Raw genomic sequence first — 19,926 nt, forward strand, 5'->3', positions numbered from 1 at the left:
GCTGCGGTATGACCAATCAGACTACAGGTGCCATCTCTAAAGCAAACCCTACGTAAATACTAACACATGATTGGTAAAAACACAAGTGAGCAAAGGTTATTGATTGGATAATGAGCAGAAAATAAACCCATTGAGTGCTGGTTTTACTCTGCAGTAAAATTCAAGGCCTTATATGGTCATCTTGAACCTGACAGTGTATCTCCACGTTTTAGATATTTTCCATTATTGTAGCAAACGGTTCAACAATATAATAGCAAAACTTACTTTTTAAAAATTCAGATAAAATAATGATGGCGAGCAGAACATATTTTTCAGCCAAGAAAAGTTTTCTAAAAAAGCAGCACCAGTAAAATTGTACAGCTTTCTGAATAATAACAGCAAATATTGTAAATATATATTTTAGAAATATTGTCCATAGTTGTCCATTGTCCTAATTAGAGTTCTCCAGTAAATTACTAGATGGCTGGCAATCAGCCAAGTCTGCTATAGATATCTGTCAATCATAATAAAAATGAAAACAAGTATCAACAGGTTGTTGTCAAGCTGAGGCTAGCTGTGTTACATGTTACTTTGTTAAATTCATAAAACTCTTGTCACAGTATAGATATTTGCAGGAACAAGTTGATTTTAGCCTTAGAATCGAAAAGCTATTGCCAAGTTAAGCTATTGCCCAGTTAAGCTATTGCCAAAAAAAGAGCATAATAATATAGGGCTGTTGTAGCTTATGACATGAGGCTATTGTAAATGTATATAATGAAAAAGTTAGTTGCACACCTCTACTTCCTGTTTGAGGATTACTATTTCAATTATTATTGAGGTGTTGTACAGCTGTTGCTAGATATAACACGGCCATCTGTTTAGAACCACTGAACCTAGATAAACAGCACTTTTCTTATGATGTTCGCAGTTTTTTCTAAAAAAATCTTTCACTTTTTTTCTGTATCCTGACTTATATACAGCAGAAAGTTTTTGTTGACAATTGCTCGTTAAGGAAATAAAAGTATTTTAATAAGAAGTATCCAAGTTAGCTTTTTCCCACTCATGATTGGTTGGTACCAGTTATTCATGTCATGTTCATCCACAGTCTGAGTCGAGGTGAATACTGCACTCACAGTGAGGCTATACTAGACACCAGCACTCAATGGGTTAAGCATAGCACTAATCCCTGATTCAACTCAGATCAAGCACAAGAGAGGAACTACAGACTGATGCCGAGAGCCATGTTGTGTTCTCCACTTTCTATACTTGAGCTCTGTACAGGCCTCCGACATGTAGAATAGTGCTTCATAGTAGTAAGTTTTGATAATAAGGACCACCTACAATGTTAGAAGTAAATTGTGAGTTGTCTTAACACTTATCAGAAAATACAAGAGAGAATAACTCAGCATGCAACCAGAATATCCTTATAATAGTGCTCGTAACTACACTGTATCCAAGAGTAAATAAAAATCAGTATATCTCTTCACGAATCGTTGGACCAAAGTGTAATAAAGTCTTTATCTAGATTTGAGGTATGTTGTTAATCCTGGTCTAGACGTTGCTAGTCTAATGTTGCTAGTTGTTTTTATTATTTTTTTATAAGTGAGAAAAATTCGGTGATGAATTTTTCTCACCTATATTTTACATTTACATATTTGGCATAATTACTTAGCAACTACCTCAAATGATGTTTGGGATTTGTGTATCTGGATGATAACTAAAAATCTCATAACCATTTGAATGTGACTTAAATCTGAGTGTATTACATTATGCCTAGATTTGAGGTCTTCCTGTGCATGATGCACTGGTAAAAAAATTAGATGATTAGACAGCATAGCCCTGGCCACTTTTAATATGCCATTTCTATTTAGCTACTTATTATTTAGCTACGAGACATTAGAGGTGAATAGCTTACCAATTCGTGAGTTGAAATGATTAGTTTGGATCTCACTCTATTGCTCAACAAACTTTCATCCCATGACTACTCGGGTTATTTATACACGGATTATATATTTGTATCTCAGTAAAAAGCTTTATTATAGATAGTGCTAATACTATTGCTTCTGAGTTTTGATTTATCTATAGATATGTGTTCACTATTACTTCTGAGTTTTGATTTATCTATAGATATGTGTTTACTATTACTTCTGAGTTTTGATTTATCTATAGATATGTGAAAGCATCCACAGCCTTGTGGTGTAGACTGTAAATACAGTCTCTGATGGGGTTCACTGAAGGTAACAAAAAGGAGATCTGACCATAGACTCCCCATTTCGCCCAATCAACGATGCAGATTAGTCGGTAATCTGACAGGAAATTGTCCCACATGAGTTTGATGAGATATGTAATTGAAGTTATAAGGTTTGTAATTATTTCAGTTTATGGTCTCCAATATTATAAGGCTGGCAGAGTCAGCCAATGACCAAAGTCATTGGTCAGAATATTTACTATCTACTAAATAAGATGAACAAGGAGTTGTCTACTCGTTATAACTTATGAGAAGTTCCCTCACGACTAGTTATCCTTTACTCTGGTATGCCTGGCCACATGCTCAGCAAAGTTTAGTAGTTATCGCACAGCTAGTATTCCTAGTACTCTATACAACTGGTTAAACAGTTCACTAAAAAATTTAACACTAAATATCTAGCTTAAAAGACAGCAAAACATGTACCTAAAAATCTTTGAATCAAGAATAAAATGATTTTATATCTTATGTTTAAAAGTTGTCTGCTACCATTCGTAGAAAAGATAACTCCCAATAATCTCATTTAAAGCATTACACAATTGAAGTTTGACGAAGTTGAACAATGTGAGTACATTTAGAGATCTTCCTATGTTATACTAAATAATGGAGACCTTTACAGTCATTACTTGCAAAAAACCTGGCACACAAGTATATCAAATATTTTTTGCACATCTTGTATCACAAACATTTTTTACCCTCTTTGTTCATATTTCTGAATTCTCTCCAGATAAATTTACATTCCAAAAATCCTGGTACCATAAGTGAAGTATACGAAATAATCTATGCTTACCAAAAATACCCTGACAGACTAAGACACTTCTTCTATCCAGCCAATCACCTTCCCTTCCCAACCTGGTAAGATATCGTTATCTCCTGTCAGTTCCTCCTTCACAGTGCCAAATTCGGGATCCAGCGACTTAAATTCATATCTGTAAAAAGAAATAAGTGCTTTTAATCTGATTGACTGTATATATACAACACTAGAAGCAGACAACTCCGAATACTATTTGACAACCAATTCTACTACTTTCTTAACATGTCAACAGGGAAGCTTTTAGACGTAATTCTGGATAGCTTAGCAAAGATTTGGGTGTATGGGCTCCCTTCAGCCTTTTAGATTAAGAAAGGTGTTAGACTTAATTCCTTAGTTGTTAGACTCACTTGAGTCTGGGGCCCTCATTGCCGGCAGGAAACACAGATTTGAAGTCTCTTAGAGTTATCTCCCCTAGCTTCTTCTGCACAGTTTTCATAGAGGGTGTGACGGACTTCGATGAGAAACACAGCAACTGTAACCAACAAACAAATATATTATTACTGGCACCATTACTAGTAAGAAAGTATTATTATTACAGTAATACTTCAACTTACAAGTGTCCCCAAGGTACGAGAAACTTGAGATACGAGCCAGCTTTTAAGCAAGTTTTAGCACTGACATATGAGCCATGTTTGAGATATGATCACGGGAGTCAGTTGCCAAGTATGTTGGAGGTGTTTTATGAGAACAGCATCACTCTGTATTTTTCAACTGCTCAGGTTATACTTTTGTACCGTGTTTTGTTGTGAGCGATTTTCAGTGCAGAATTAAGTGAATTAAAAGTACTGTGTGTCGACCAAAAGTTCGCCAGTAAAATGAAAGATAATGCAAAGAAAAAGTGAATGATAACAATTGATATTAAACGGAAAATTATTGAAAAATATGCGAAATGTGTATGCGTGATTGAGCTAGCTCAGCAATATGACAAAAATACATCCACAACTATCAAACAGAAGGATTATATTCAGAGCATTTAGTTTGCAAAGGACTAACCATAGTTTCTAAACGGCGCAGCAATCTTCACGACCGCTGATGGAGAAACTGCTTAGGCATTGGATAAAAGATAAACAATTGGCATGTGACAGCATAATTGAAACGATGCTATTTGAAAAGGCCGGTGCTATCTATCAAAACTATAAAAATAGACATTCGGACAAGTTGGCTAGTGGTCATGCAGTAACCCCTTGTGACGACACCTGTGTTTGTCCTAATCGCAAAATGTTGAAAGGGCGACAAAAGCAAACGTCCTTAGATAAGTTTATCTTAAAACGGCCGGCTGGTCGTGAGAGCGAAACAAAGGAAAAATTAGCTAACCAGCGAGAAACTTGAAACTTTGAATGCTGAAGAAATTTTAATTACCAGGTACGTTAAGTTAAAATGAAAGTTTGCTTTTAGGTTTGCTTCTAAGTTTGTCTTTTAAGACTTTGATAAAATCCAAATTTACCAAAGTCAACTGTTGTAATGAAGGATAACCTATATCTCCCTTCCTGGCAAATGCTAGTGGTAGCTGCTATTGGATGTATTTAATTTTACAGCTTAATCACATTTTCTGGCATTATTTTTTATTCGTTGATTTTTGAAAGCATGTGGTAAGTTAAGACAATAACCAACATGTTCTTCCTGTTACAATATCTTGTTTTGAGAGTTTTATTTGCATTTTTTAGAGTATGAAAACCAATCAATATGTATTTAATTGTTCTATATATAAATAAATTGCACCAACATGCGAGTAAATTGACATACGAGCTCAGTCTCAGAACGCATTAAGCTCGTAAGTCGAAGTATGACTGTATTAGGATTCAGACAGACAGATGGACACGAATCTCATTATGGTAAAGATTATTATTAGTATTTATATCAGTTCAAAGATAAAATATTAATTTACTCGTTTCCAGTTTTCCTCTATTATAGCCATGGTTCTTTTAAATAACTATGTTCTGGTGCATCATTGAGCAACCAGGAGGAATTCCTTTCATTTATAACAATATAATAAAACATGCAACAAGACAATTTAAAATTCAGTGCCATCTTCAATGTTTTTGTTCAAATCAACAGCGACTAAACTGTTGTTTCAGAAAATTAAAAGTTTTCACAAACTGAATGATCCCTTAAATGGTGTCTAACTTTTCCAAAAAACTTATATAAAATTAAACTCATGAAATTATTAACAGCATAAGGAATCAGAATATATATAGTTTTGTTTTCGGTCTCTATGTAAAAACATGAGTTATTCATGTCCAAAGCTAAAACTATGCAATGATGACTGCGTCTCAACTATAATTGTTGTCTGGCACCGTAGTCCAACTGTAGAGTGCTGTGCTCTACAGCTATCAGGTCCTAAGTCTACCAAAGCAGAAAACTGAACCGTTTATCTGGATACATAAACAACCAAAAGAACCTTCAAGACAGTCATATATGATGACTCCTGCATGACAAGAGAATGTACAGATTTTTTCTTGTCAGAGCATAAAAACAGATGTAATAATGAACTCATAAATGTAGTACTTATATAAATACTATTAAACTAAAACCAGAACCTGAAATACCAGTGTGTCCATATGACCAATATGAATCTGTAACCAGTATGGTGAAATAACGTGAAGCGAGGATAAGTTTATCATGTAGTGAAATCAACATTTTGGGCATGCAGGGTCAAACCAGATAGTATAAATACCGAGAAAAAGTCTATCGCGTTCATACATCCCACATTGGTCTTTGAGTGGATTACACCAATCAGGCGACACGTCTTCATCTTCCAGATAGTACTAACAATAAATTCCTCCTCTACACCAACAGGAAATTTTAAAACTAGTCTGTAAAACTAGCTACACATTAAAGTTACCTTTTAAAAAACCTATCAGCTCATGACTTGCTTGTATGAATAGGAATGTTGAATGAACTAATTTTAGATGATTCAGTTCAAAAACCAAGCGATTTTAATATACTGTAAAACCTCTAATTGAACGCCACCTCTATTAGAGTGCCACGGTGTTCAATTAGAGGTTTTACGGTAGTTACATAGCATTGCGGCTGTTTTAGGTTGATATTTTGCAAATACAGTGTGCAATCAAAAGTGAACAAATTTTTTTATTTAAACACTAATTTGTAGGGTTATATGCACTAACTTTGAAAGCTTTCAGCTTAAATAGTTAAATACTTAAAGCCTTAAATACTGTACAGACAACAACTGGCATTTGCAATAAGGGATCAGATTTTATGTCTATACAGAGATGTATGATGTGAAAATTCTTGAACAGAAAATTCTTTTTCTCTGATTCAAGCTTAAAACTATAATTATTCTCAAAACTATATATACTATATATATATATATTTTATGTATACATATCTATATATATATATTTCTCAAAGTATGTGTGTCCCTCCAGCTATAGCTATTATTTGAATAGCGTAGCTGGGCAACAATGCTGAGCAATGTCATTGCCTACTGTCTTTATTAACTAGCTTAATGGAATTTTCCATTGGCAATGTTCCAAGCTAATAACTTGAAAGGTAAAGTTGTTTGACAAAGTTTTAAAACCTTCAGTTGTTTTTATTTTTCTCTCAATTTATTTCAACTACACAAAACACTTCTCTCATGATATGTAGTTTGAAAGTTAGAATGGGAAATGTTGTTATAGGTTAAACACAAATCAATTTTCTGTCCAGACTTTTTTATTACCCGGGCAACGCCGGTTAGCACAGCTAGTATAACTATAAATTTGGATTCACCGACCTCTGCCAGTGAAGACTAAAACCATATTTTATTATAGTATTATTATGTTATTTATTTTTTAATTATTCAATCTATTTATCCCACGACCACACGAGCGGAGCGGAAGTGTGGGAGTTTTTATGATAAATGCATGTGCACACAACTTACGAAAATTATTCATCAACAATGAGACGAACCCTCGTCAAGAAATTTCATCAAAATATTTAAGCATCGGAATTTAAAGTCGTTAAAGTATAATAACGATACAAAACACATTTAAACCTATTTAAATATGTTACCAAGTCTTTGTAAACCTACGATAATATCTTAAAACTTACCCATCTGATCGGATTATACACAAATAGACAGATTAATTTGAACGAAAATTGCGACAAAAAGCTTGAAAAGCTCGGTTTAATAAAAGTTAAGACCGCAAATTAAAACGCCAATAAAGCCGTGCGACCGATTGTAGAACTATTTAGCAGTGCGCATTTCACAAGAAAACCGTGCTCATTTCATCAGTCTATGGCATTTTTTTACTTGTAATCAAATTTATTCGAAGGTTTCTGTAATAAACGTAGACCGTTTGAGGCGTAGACCAATTTACAGGTACGAAATTGTGGTACACAGTTTATCAGCCTGTGTTTTTTGTCCAATCACCGAAGGTTTCATTATTTGAAACCTTGGCCGAAATTCTTTACAACTTATGTACAAGCTAGGGCCGAACTACAACGCCCCTTCATGACGAGAACATTTATTATTTTGCTACAGTTTTATACGCGTGAATGCTCTTATTCGCTTTCTGTTAAAGATCGCTTATCAAAACCATTCTACATTCAACGCAACCAACTTTCAAACTGTGTATAGTACACAGTAGCTTGCCATTTTACTTCTAATTTTGCATTTCAGAGTTATAATAAACATATTTCTTTATTGTTGTTGAATTACATACATTACAGTAAATTAGGCCTACAGCTTTATAACACTTTTATAACAGCTTTTATTTTGCTGCAGTTTGCAGAAATCTTCGAGACGCATGAACGCTCATAGGTTTTCTATTATTGCTGTATTACTATATTAACAATATTGGTTATTTTAATAATATCAGTGCATTTTACTTATAATATTGGCCAACATTGCATTTCTCCTATTGCAAGGGAGAGATATAAACGTGTAATATTTTCCTTTCATTGTTGTTGTTTGTCATGACCAAACACTTTTTAAATAAATTTTCTAAAAACCTATATAAATACCACAACTTCTCGATATTGCTACCTATTACGTTTTGAAATGTAAACAAAATTGTGTATTGTTTTTCTATTATTAATATATTAATAAAATTGATTATTCTAAGAATATCAGTGCATTTTACTTCTAATATTGGCCAATATTGCATTTCTCCTATTGCAGGGGGAAAATATAAACATCTTTTCCATTCATTATTGCTTATTGTTGTATACAATAACACCCACACCCAGTACATTACAGCTACCATTGCAGTTATCCTATTGCACTGCAGAGCCATTTGATTGCTAATATTGCATTTCTCAACCATCAGTACCCTTTATTTTTTGCCAATATCTCTGGCCATCTCTTTGGTCATGGGCTGTATGACAGTGGAATTTCTAGTTATATTATAATTAGAGCAAAACTTCATAGAATCCAACACTAGCATAAAAACTGCACAATTAGTCTGTTTCCATGCTTTAGATTAAAAAATGATTTTTTGATTTTTCACAAGTTTTAAACAAATTGCATTGAAAATAATAAGACTAAGCATTGACACCCTTTGCTATCTTCTAAAAGGTTAGCAGTGATCACATTAAGGCAATAGTCTAAAATTCTCAAGCATTAAGGAGTTTGATTACACAGCACCCTCTGATTCGCATTAGCCTGAGAGTTAATAAACATAGACGAAGAACAGCGAAAACGTTAGATATAGCTTGTGAGTGCACTCTACAGTGCCAACTAGGTAGAAACTCTTTCAAAGGTTATGTACACAAATTTTGTCAAAGCTAAAGCCTGGTTCCCATATATGCTGCAAGCACCGACGACAACACCGCAGGGCTATCAGCGGTGAAATGTGAACCTGCACGCCCAGTACCGCTGGTAGTTGCCGGCGGTCAACACAAGAATTCAGCGCTGTTCAACTTTCGCGAAAAGTCACAGGCAAAACCTTTCCAAAATTTACTGTAAATGTGAAGGTCAGCATTTTCGAAATGACATGGCGAGCGAACATGTTTATGCGATTATTTGCGATGCAGTTTTATGTGAACAGAAGCCGCCAAGCCTAGCGCCGTAAGTGTTTTGCTGCGGGAGATTACCGCCGGGGTCTTGCATTCAATATGGGAACCAGGGTTAAGGGTTACTGCTGCAACACCTTCAATCTTCCTAGAACTATATTAGCTCTGCAATACTAAGCAAGGAGCCACAACTCCAACATCTAACTTTGTTTAACATAATTTGTGCATACAAAATTTACTATAATAAAAGCCATAGCCATGGTTGGAGATTAATAAATAGATTTTATCATATGAGATGGGAACTGATAACATTTTGTATCGCCACCTGAGATGCTACCAGCTGCACCAAGATTTCCCTTTCCAATGTTTTAGAATTATTGTACACATACTTATTCTCTGGGCTTCCTCGGTACACCTGATGATCTCTCACGACACACTAGACTGCCAGTTTATGAGTAGTATAAAAAGAAGAACATGGTGAAGGATTGTATCTGCATCAAAGGCAGCTAATGATTGCTGAGCAGATACCTTGGTGCTGTCAACTCTTGGGTTGGTTGTGGCCCTGTTGAATACCCGATGCCCTTTGACCTCTGCTGTTGGTTTGCTTTGGAGCTTGTTGGCTTCCTTTAAATGAGCAGCCATACTGACTAGAGCGGACTCCAAGGAAATTAGATGAGGGTGGTTATGTGGCTGACCTTTTTTTAGTGCTTCTAAGGCGGCTTGAGCTGAGGCTAGCTCTGCGCTAGCTGTGATTTCCACCTGTATAGCGATGCATAAAATCTTTTATAGCCGAAATACATATGTGAGTGTTTTTATAGTTTACATCACATGGTACTGGGCTAAACGTGTATCGATTTCAGCTTGCCGAAATTTAAACAATTTTAAAGAAAAGATCATCTTATTGAAAAGGGTCCGCTCTGTATAGAGTCGTCCAAAGCTGAGTAGTACTGGAGGTGAAATACGACTTCTAATATTCTGTGAAGCCCAGTCGAGTCATCAAACACTTTGCATACTTTTTGTCCTTGGCATTTATGAAAATCAATTTTTATTAGGGAACTTGCAATATTAATGTATGTTTTAAGTAAATTGCTTTTAAATTAAACTAAAATTATATTATTTTTGGATGACTGAGTCTCGATACTGCATTTTGGCATAATCCGGTTTTGTTTTTAAAACAAAATCTCAAACAATCAGTCAGTCATCACAAAGTGGCATGCAAAAATATCAACCACTCCTTATAGACATGAATTTTCTAGCTTTCATCGCTATAGCAAGCCGCAGAGTCAGAGCCGGTGAGTTAGCCTACGAAGTTGATCAATTTTTCTCCTGTGTGATTCAGCCTCTAATCAAAATATAAAAACTTTTTTATAGCTTAACACCAGACCCGCCATTATTAAATAAACTGCCAGTTACGCAAAGCAGACTTCCCAAAGAGGGCATTACTATTGGACCACAGTCAGCAGTTGTGACCAAATGGTCTAGGGTGCCTGACCCGCAAACAACGGGTTGATATTCCATTTCCAAAAAGGCTACTGATGATGGGTGGAATGACATCCACCCTTAAATTGCTCTCTGCAACTGGACATGTCTCCTATTGTTTAAGTTCCCTTGCCACCAGACTCAGATACGAGGTCTGATCAATAAGTTCCCGGAATTGTGTTATCATGACTAGTAGTCTATGTCGGAGTTACTTTTTCATGGTTGCAAACGAAAGAACAACTCCTAATTAGTGAGTACAGAAAGTTTTAGGCCAAAATTCTTAGTCGTCGCTAAGCAATATTAATACAATCACGGACTAGTTTGGATCTTTCGGCGAATTTTTCAAAATGGCCGATCAAAACGAACAACGCGTCTGTATAAAATGTTGTGTTAAACTCGGTAAATCACCATCAGATACCCTTCAAATGTTGCATACAGCCTTCGGGGATGAGTCCCTAAAAAAAACACAAGTCTATGAATGGCACAAACGGTTTAGAAAAGGAAGAGAAGAGGTTGAAGACGATAAACGCTGTGGAGCTCCAACATCACGAAGGACTGTCACTGCTATTGACACTGTAAAGGCTATAGTCAACGCTGATCGCCGTGTTACTATACGAGAAGTAAGCCAACAAACTGGGCTTTTTTTTGGTACCATTCATAAAATATTAAAAGATGATCTTAACATGCATAGGGTAGCTGCAAAGTTTGTTCCACGTTTGCTGAATGATGATCAAAAGCAGAGAAGAATTGACATTTGTAACGAACTTAAGACAGCAGTACTGCATGATCCCGACTTCCTAAAAACTGTAATAACAGCTGATGAAAGCTGGGTGTATGGGTACGACCCTGAAACCAAAATGCAGAGTTCACAGTGGAAGTCACCTGAGTCTCCTAGACCAAAGAAGGCGAGGATGTCACGGTCAGCGATCAAAACGCTTTTGGTTGTTTTCTTTGACATTGATGGAATAGTACACAAAGAATTCTCACCTCCAGGAACTACTGTTAATCAGTATATTTACAGAGATATCTTAAGGTGCTTGAAAGAAAGTATCAGGCGCAAAAGACCAGCTTTAGCGAAGCCAGGTGGTTAGAGGTTACATCATGATAACGCCTCAGCACACACATCTTTGACTGTGAATGAATTCTGTGCCAAAACACTCCATCTCTATTGTGCCTCATCCTCCGTACTCACCAGACCTTGCTCCCTGTGACTTCTGGTTGTTTCCAAAATTAAAATTTTCCTTAAAGGTGAACGATTTAAAGACATCGAATCAATTAAAAAAAATACAACTTCGGAGTTGCGGGCCCTGAAGAAAGCGGACTTCTGTCACTGCTTTGAGCAATGGCAGCGGCGTTGGACTAAATGTATAGACTCTCAAGGAATGTATTTAGAAGGAGATTAATTTAGTTTGTTTGTAAAACTATCTATATTGCAACAATACAGCCATTCCTGGAACTTGTTGATCAGACCTCGTATGTCCAGTTAAGCTCACAGAGCAGTGTTTGTGTAACAATGGCTTTTAAAAACACTCATAGACTCTGTTAAAGATGAACCTGTATAAACAATTTTTAGTAAATTTTATCCAAAAATTTTTTTTATAGTAAATTTTATCAAAAAAACATCCATATTTTTCTACCAATTGCTATTGTTTTTAATGTATGATATACAATATGACAGGATGTTTCAAAATTAAAACCGATAAAACGTGATCGCGATTAAACCGCTCAGAAAAAACATACATGCAAAATGATGTCACCAGTTGTTATCATTGTGATAGTTGATGTCAGCTGTTGTGTTCAAGTTGCAGTGTCATGTGTCTCTATTCTGTTGATCTCTTTGCAACTATAGACATAATAATCGCACTTTTACTTAATCTGAGCGTTTTACTCGTAAACAAGTTTATCGATTTCCTTCTTTAAAAATCCTGGCAGTCAGATGACCTCAAACATCTGACCTACAAAAAATTAAATACTGATACTTTCTGATAGAATTTACTAAACATGTACATGTTCATCTTTAAGCAGACCTCATAAGCGTCCTTTGAAGGAATGTCCAGACTATTGGCCTCAGTACCCCTTAGGAGGGTGGCTATGACCTACTGACTCACAAGCAAATAGCCTCTGTTCAGAGAAACCACACATATTTGTAAGGTAAGCAGCCCATACTATGTGTTGACAAGGTTCAAGCATGGAGGGCTAAAGGCAGTCACATGTTAGCGAGTGAACATATACTCTGGTACGGGCGCAGACACCGACCTTGGAGGTCAGTTTCTCTGAGAGAGAACCAGAATCCCCGCTAAGACTTGTACAGGTCGAGCTAGTATCACTTAGCTTTTCCAACTTCCTCTGCTTCTCCGCAAGTTTCTCTTGCAGATCCTTCACCTGCGCCTCCAATGACTTGACTATCTACAAAAACCCGCCGGCATGGTTAGTCATAGAATGCAGCAGCAAAAAGAGCTAGTGTGCAAAAATTGTAGCTTCAACAATTTGTTAACAGATCCCTGTAAGAAAGGAGATACAATAATACTGCTCAAATATCTCGCAATGTCAGTATCTCATCTCAGGAGAGTGAAACTTTAATACTAATGCTGAATATTAATAACATACTAAATATTATTAACAAATCAAATTTCAATAAATTAAATATCAATAACATTAAATATTACTAATATATTAGAATTAACAATAAATTAAATATCAGTAACATATTAAATATTATTAACATATTAAATATTATAACATATTAAAATTAATAACAAATTAAATATTAATAATGTATTAAAATTAATAACAAATTAAATGTCTATAACATATCAAATGTTAATAACATTAAATATGTTATAAATATTTAATTATATTTATAATTATATTTATATAAATAATTACATTCATATTATATCGCAACATATTAAATTATAATAACATTAAATATATAACTTTTTCATATTAAAGTATTCCTGAAGTCTTGAATTAAAATACAAACGCTATTTTTTTATTTTCGTGTTTCTGGCCAAAATATTTTCAGTTCACAAACAGATGTATCATATTCAAGTTGTTCATTACTGATGTTGTTTAGGAAATAAATGTCACAAAAAGGGAAAATGAGCAATACAGAGGCTCCATTTTTTTAAACGGCTCCACGGCAGACGCTTGCACCATGAATGCCCAAAGGTGTTCAAGTAAATATCATTATTTTATCTGCAGAGTTCCAAGAGCTATAGAACAAACCTCCACTCTACTTAACACACCGTAAAACCTGTAATTGAACGCCATGGTGCTCTATTTTTCAACCCTTCTCTCGTAGTGGCGGTCAAATAGAGGTGGCATTCAAATAGAAGTGGCGTTCAAATAAAAGTGCCGTTCAATTAGAGGTAGTGTTCAAATAGAGGTGGCATTCAATTAAAGGTGGCGCTCAATTATAGGTTTTACAGTACTAATTTTCCAACAACCGATACAAAATTTGGGCAAGTATTTGCCTCGATGGTCAACATTATTTTTAACCAACAATTTTTCAAGTTTTCAAAACATTGTGGTTTAAGAAAATGTATAAAAGCTGATAATCATAACAACTAAAACATAAAAAGGTGAAAAAATACACGATATAAGTTAGTTTAACTTTTATCAAGTCTTTAAGTGTAATACTTCATAGTAGGGTAAGCTCTGTTATGTATGTGTACAACCCCATCTACCTCTGAACCTACGCTACATCAACCCTACACTTCCCTTCTAACATCTCTAAAGTGAAGAAACAATAAAAACTTTTTTATTTATTATCATTATTACTTTGATTCTTTAAATTTAATAGAATTTTTGAAACTCCGCACTCACAGTTTTATATAATGCATTTCTTTTAATACAATGTGTGATTAGTTATCTGAAATTTTTATTGCTATAGTTTTAAGCAGTGAAACAGATTAAAAACATATAATATATTCTTATAGCAATATCTGCTCCAGGATATGTTGATTATAAGATAAGCAGGATAACCGATATATGGCGGTTTCGCAGTATATAGCGGAGTCTATGATATGTTCAGAGACCTTAGATGAGAGGGAGTAATGATATAACTAAATACATGACTGTCTCGTAGAGCATCTAAAGAGTTACTCCACCAATTGCAACAATCTAGAACATTCCGACTTGAATGTGTTAACAAGTGTAACTGCATGCCCGTGTTGCATTTGTGTCTAACAGGTTTTTGAAAAAAAATTAGTCCACTTCCGAATTTTGCCACATGTTCCTAAACCCAAAAAAACGTTAGAACATAGTGAAGATCAAGCTTATTTCATAGTACTTTTAGTGATAGCCTATGGAACTGTGCAGCACAAAACCCCGACTCCACTAATCCGACGGCGAGATTACCTACTCACTTCATTGGAATGCGATGCCTGCGCCGCCAGCTCACTCTCAACATGAGCAATCGTCTTCTCTCTCCGTTCAAGCTCTGTATGCATCCGGTTCAACATTGTCGTCTTTTCTGTCAGTTCATCACGCAAGCTCTCCTCATCCTCATCGTTATCAGCCATGTCGGCTCTGACCTTGCTCGCTTTCATCTATAGAGAGCAAAAGGTCAGGTCAGAGGTCAGGCATTGAACAACAATACAACATCCTCAACTAAACTTAATAATGCCGACAGCCGTGAAAGCACTAACAGGTTTGCTATTTGTTAGTCTCTTGACTAGGTATTAATTATTGAATTATTTAATATTTGTGAAACCCGCTAACATTTAAACAACTATTTATTTTGGCTGCATATTAAGTAAACTTATATTTGACTGGTAAGTGAGGTGATGTTTGAGATGTATTTCATTTTTAATCAGGTGACTGTAGATGGGTGTTAAGAATCTGGTTCTCAGGAACCACGTAGAGTTGTAGAGTTTGAAACCAAATATTTTATTGAACTGGCAGAAGGCACAGCGCATATGCGTGTTAAGAATGGATGAAATCAGCCCAAAAATTTACAAATTTATAGCGTTCACAAAGACTAGCACACGCATACACACACGCACGCACACATATATGCACACACATACACACACATATGCACACACGTACACACACGCACACACACACCACGCACACACACACACACACACGCATGCACGCACACACACACACACCACGCACACACACGCACACCACGCACACACACACACGCATGCACGCACACACACACACACACCACGCACACACACCACGCACACACCACGCACACACACACATGCATGCACGCACACAATGACAAAGTTAGATTTATTAATACAGATTTGACTAAACACTGCATTTCGACGTCTCACAAATCTGAGCATTTTAATCATGATTAAATTTTGTCCGTTTCAATTTTGAAACATCAAGGTTATATCACCTCAAACATCAAAAACTATTGCAACTGATAAAAAAATACCTATACTTTCTAATAAAATCTACCAAAATTTTGTGTAAGTTCATCTTTGAGTCAAAGTATGGACTCTTAGAGTTGTCTGTTCCTATCAGTCATGTGACCTGATGACGAATTTAATCTAAAGCATTGAATGAATTATGCAAGAGTTATCTTACCTCGAGTATCTCTTGCTGTTGTTCACTGAGACGCTGGTGGAGGCCCTGTTTCATACCCTGTAGCTGCATGCATTCCTGTTTACTCCGACTCAGTTCCTCCTTCAATTTGTGGCACTGCTCCTCCGTCTGCTGCAGCCTCGCTTGGTATATGACCAGCTGCAACCAGCAACCAGATGTCTACCAATGACTGAACATCCGTCAGCCAAATATCGACAACCTCATAACGCATTGAATAATCGAGACGAGTTACAAATCAAACACTCGGGCACTATCAAGGATGAGCTTACACAAAATCTTAGCAGATTTCATCAGAGAGTATCGACGTTTTTCCATAATTTGCTATTGTTCTTGATGTTTGAGTTGATCTGAACTCTGGGATGTTTCGATATTAAAATTGACAAAACTTGATCGGGGTTCAAATGTTTCGAAAAAAAAACACGTGCAAAATGACGTCACTAGTTGTTATCGTTGCTTTAGTTGAATTTAGCTATTAGAGTTGCAGTGCTGAGTGTCTCTATTCTATCAGTCTCTTCGGAACCATAAATGTCAAATTTGCATTTTCGCTTGATGTGAGTCTTTTAACCATGATCAAGTTTTGTCTATTTTAATCTTGGCAGCCCTATTACCTCAAGCATCAAGAACAAACACAACAGTTGATATCATTTATTGCGTTCATGTTGCAGTGTTATGCGCCTCTATGCTGTCAGTCTTATTGAACTAGAGACGCCATTACCACATTTTTACTATTTTTAAGTTATTGCGATTTTAATTTTGAAACATCCTGGCAGGCATATTCCCTCAAACATCGAAAACAAACTGAAATTATAGAAAAATGCCAATATTTTCTGATAAAATCTACTAAAACTTTGGGTGAGTTTCTTTTTAAACAAAAATAATTCATTTCTACATATTTTTTATACATTATTATTATTTATACATTTATACATATATTTTCCTCATATGATCCCTTGCAAATTATTCAAATCTAACAATTGACATGTTTTTCTACCCTTACGCTACGCGGTGCCTGTTTTAAAGCTCAAATCTTAATAGTTGGTGAAACGCAAAGGAGAGAAGGCAACTCTTCATTGTGTGATGAATTACGAGCAGTAGTCTTCTCATGCTTGTAGAATGAAGAGAGTCAGAGAGTGCGAAGAGAGAGAGAGTGCGAAGAGAGAGCGCGAAGAGAGAGAGAGAGTGCGAAGAGAGAGAGAGAGTGCGAAGAGAGAGAGAGTGCGAAGAGAGAGAGAGTGCGAAGAGAGAGAGAGTGCGAAGAGAGAGAGAGTGCGAAGAGAGAGAGTGCGAAGAGAGAGAGAGAGTGCGAAGAGAGAGAGAGAGTGCGAAGAGAGAGAGAGTGCGAAGAGAGAGCGCGAAGAGAGAGAGAGAGTGCGAAGAGAGAGAGAGAGTGCGAAGAGAGAGAGAGTGCGAAGAGAGAGAGAGTGCGAAGAGAGAGAGAGTGCGAAGAGAGAGAGAGTGCGAAGAGAGAGAGAGAGTGCGAAGAGAGAGAGAGAGTGCGAAGAGAGAGAGAGAGAGAGTGCGAAGAGAGAGAGAGAGTGCGAAGAGAGAGAGAGAGTGCGAAGAGAGAGAGAGAGTGCGAAGAGAGAGAGAGTGCGAAGAGAGAGAGAGTGCGAAGAGAGAGAGAGAGTGCGAAGAGAGAGAGAGAGTGCGAAGAGAGAGAGAGAGTGCGAAGAGAGAGAGTGCGAAGAAAGAGAGAGTGCGAAGAGAGAGAGAGTGCGAAGAGAGAGTGCGAAGAGAGAGAGAGTGCGAAGAGAGAGAGAGTGCGAAGAGAAAGAGAGAGAGTGCGAAGAGAGAGAGAGTGCGAAGAGAGAGAGAGAGAGTGCGAAAAGAGAGAGAGAGAGTGCGAAGAGAGAGAGAGTGCGAAGAGAGAGAGAGAGTGCGAAGAGAGAGAGAGAGAGAGAGTGCGAAGAGAGAGAGAGAGAGAGAGTGCGAAGAGAGAGAGTGCGAAGAGAGAGAGTGCGAAGAGAGAGAGTGCGAGAGAGAGAGTGCGAGAGAGAGAGTGCGAGAGAGAGAGTGCGAGAGAGAGAGTGCGAGAGAGAGAGTGCGAGAGAGAGTGCGAGAGAGAGAGAGTGCGAGAGAGAGAGAGAGTGCGAGAGAGAGAGTGCGAGAGAGAGAGTGCGAGAGAGAGTGCGAGAGAGAGAGAGTGCGAGAGAGAGAGAGTGCGAGAGAGAGAGAGTGCGAGAGAGAGAGAGTGCGAGAGAGAGAGAGTGCGAGAGAGAGAGAGTGCGAGAGAGAGAGAGTGCGAGAGAGAGAGAGTGCGAGAGAGAGAGAGTGCGAGAGAGAGAGAGTGCGAGAGAGAGTGCGAGAGAGAGTGCGAGAGAGAGAGTGCGAGAGAGAGAGTGCGAGAGAGAGAGTGCGAGAGAGAGAGTGCGAGAGAGAGAGTGCGAGAGAGAGAGTGCGAGAGAGAGAGTGCGAGAGAGAGAGTGCGAGAGAGAGAGTGCGAGAGAGAGAGTGCGAGAGAGAGAGTGCGAGAGAGAGAGTGCGAGAGAGAGAGTGCGAGAGAGAGAGTGCGAGAGAGAGAGTGCGAGAGAGAGAGTGCGAGAGAGAGAGTGCGAGAGAGAGAGTGCGAGAGAGAGAGTGCGAGAGAGAGAGTGCGAGAGAGAGAGTGCGAGAGAGAGAGTGCGAGAGAGAGAGTGCGAGAGAGAGAGTGCGAGAGAGAGAGTGCGAGAGAGAGAGTGCGAGAGAGAGAGTGCGAGAGAGAGAGTGCGAGAGAGAGAGTGCGAGAGAGAGAGTGCGAGAGAGAGAGTGCGAGAGAGAGAGTGCGAGAGAGAGAGTGCGAGAGAGAGAGTGCGAGAGAGAGAGTGCGAGAGAGAGAGTGCGAGAGAGAGAGAGTGCGAGAGAGAGTGCGAGAGAGAGTGCGAGAGAGAGAGTGCGAGAGAGAGAGTGCGAGAGAGAGAGTGCGAGAGAGAGAGTGCGAGAGAGAGAGTGCGAGAGAGAGAGTGCGAGAGAGAATGCGAGAGAGAGTGCGAGAGAGAGAGTGCGAGAGAGAGAGTGCGAGAAAGAGTGCGAGAGAGAGAGTGCGAGAGAGAGAGAGCGAGAGAGAGAGAGAGTGCGAGAGAGAGAGAGTGCGAGAGAGAGAGAGTGCGAGAGAGAGGGCGAGAGAGAGAGTGCGAGAGAGAGAGTGCGAGAGAGAGAGAGAGTGCGAGAGAGAGAGAGTGCGAGAGAGAGAGTGCGAGAGAGAGAGAGAGTGCGAGAGAGAGAGTGCGAGAGAGAGAGTGCGAGAGAGAGAGTGCGAGAGAGAGAGAGAGAGTGCGAGAGAGAGAGAGAGTGCGAGAGAGAGAGAGAGTGCGAGAGAGAGAGAGTGCGAGAGAGAGAGAGAGTGCGAGAGAGAGAGTGCGAGAGAGAGAGAGTGTAGTTTAGTGCTAAGAAAAACCTGTTGTAAAAACAACCATGCAACGGAATAAAGAATAAGTGACATACTTACAAAGTTAGGTGACAAATACTTACACAGTTAAGTGACTTGTGTACAACAATCTATAGTAGGATGCAAACAGAAATATTAGTTTATGTTCTGATTGACTATATATAGCTTCAAATAACTGTGGGTATGTTGTGATAGTGAACGTTCACCTGCTCATGAGTAGAATTTTCAGAGATCTCAAGAGGCTCATCCAGGTTTTCTTCGCCGTTAAGCAGCACATTTTGGAGGTTTATGAGGAGGTTGCGCGCTACCTTAGTTTCATCAATCAGTACTGTCTGCGACTCCTGTACATCCTCCAATAAGCTCCCACATCTGATGATTACGTCATCTACACAAACACCAAAACAGTGATCAGTTTGAAAGCAATAAAAGCTTCAACAGTTGGCTTCGGCACAATCTTTAATATAATAAGAGCCGAGTCTGTCTGTCCAAAGTCAAGCTAAGAAGAGTTAGAAAAAA

The 19,926-nt window shown here is 37.8% G+C and overlaps 1 protein-coding gene across 1 annotated transcript in view; it reads right to left on the reverse strand.

The window, feature by feature from the left end:
* Nucleotides 1-3,023: 3,023 nt before the first annotated feature.
* Nucleotides 3,024-19,926, reverse strand: part of LOC137402709 (dixin-like) — a 31,526-nt gene continuing 14,623 nt past the window's right edge. Inside the window, exons 7-13 of the mRNA XM_068089215.1 lie at nucleotides 19,617-19,795; nucleotides 16,029-16,184; nucleotides 14,843-15,025; nucleotides 12,729-12,878; nucleotides 9,522-9,752; nucleotides 3,386-3,510; nucleotides 3,024-3,153 (exon numbers count right to left, since the gene is read on the reverse strand). Coding sequence (XP_067945316.1) covers nucleotides 3,033-3,153; nucleotides 3,386-3,510; nucleotides 9,522-9,752; nucleotides 12,729-12,878; nucleotides 14,843-15,025; nucleotides 16,029-16,184; nucleotides 19,617-19,795 — 1,145 coding nt within the window. The 3' untranslated portion in view covers nucleotides 3,024-3,032. The remainder of the gene's footprint in view (nucleotides 3,154-3,385; nucleotides 3,511-9,521; nucleotides 9,753-12,728; nucleotides 12,879-14,842; nucleotides 15,026-16,028; nucleotides 16,185-19,616; nucleotides 19,796-19,926) is intronic.

The sequence above is a fragment of the Watersipora subatra genome, chromosome 8, assembly GCF_963576615.1.
Source record: "Watersipora subatra chromosome 8, tzWatSuba1.1, whole genome shotgun sequence".
NCBI classification, from domain to species: Eukaryota; Metazoa; Bryozoa; class Gymnolaemata; order Cheilostomatida; family Watersiporidae; genus Watersipora; species Watersipora subatra.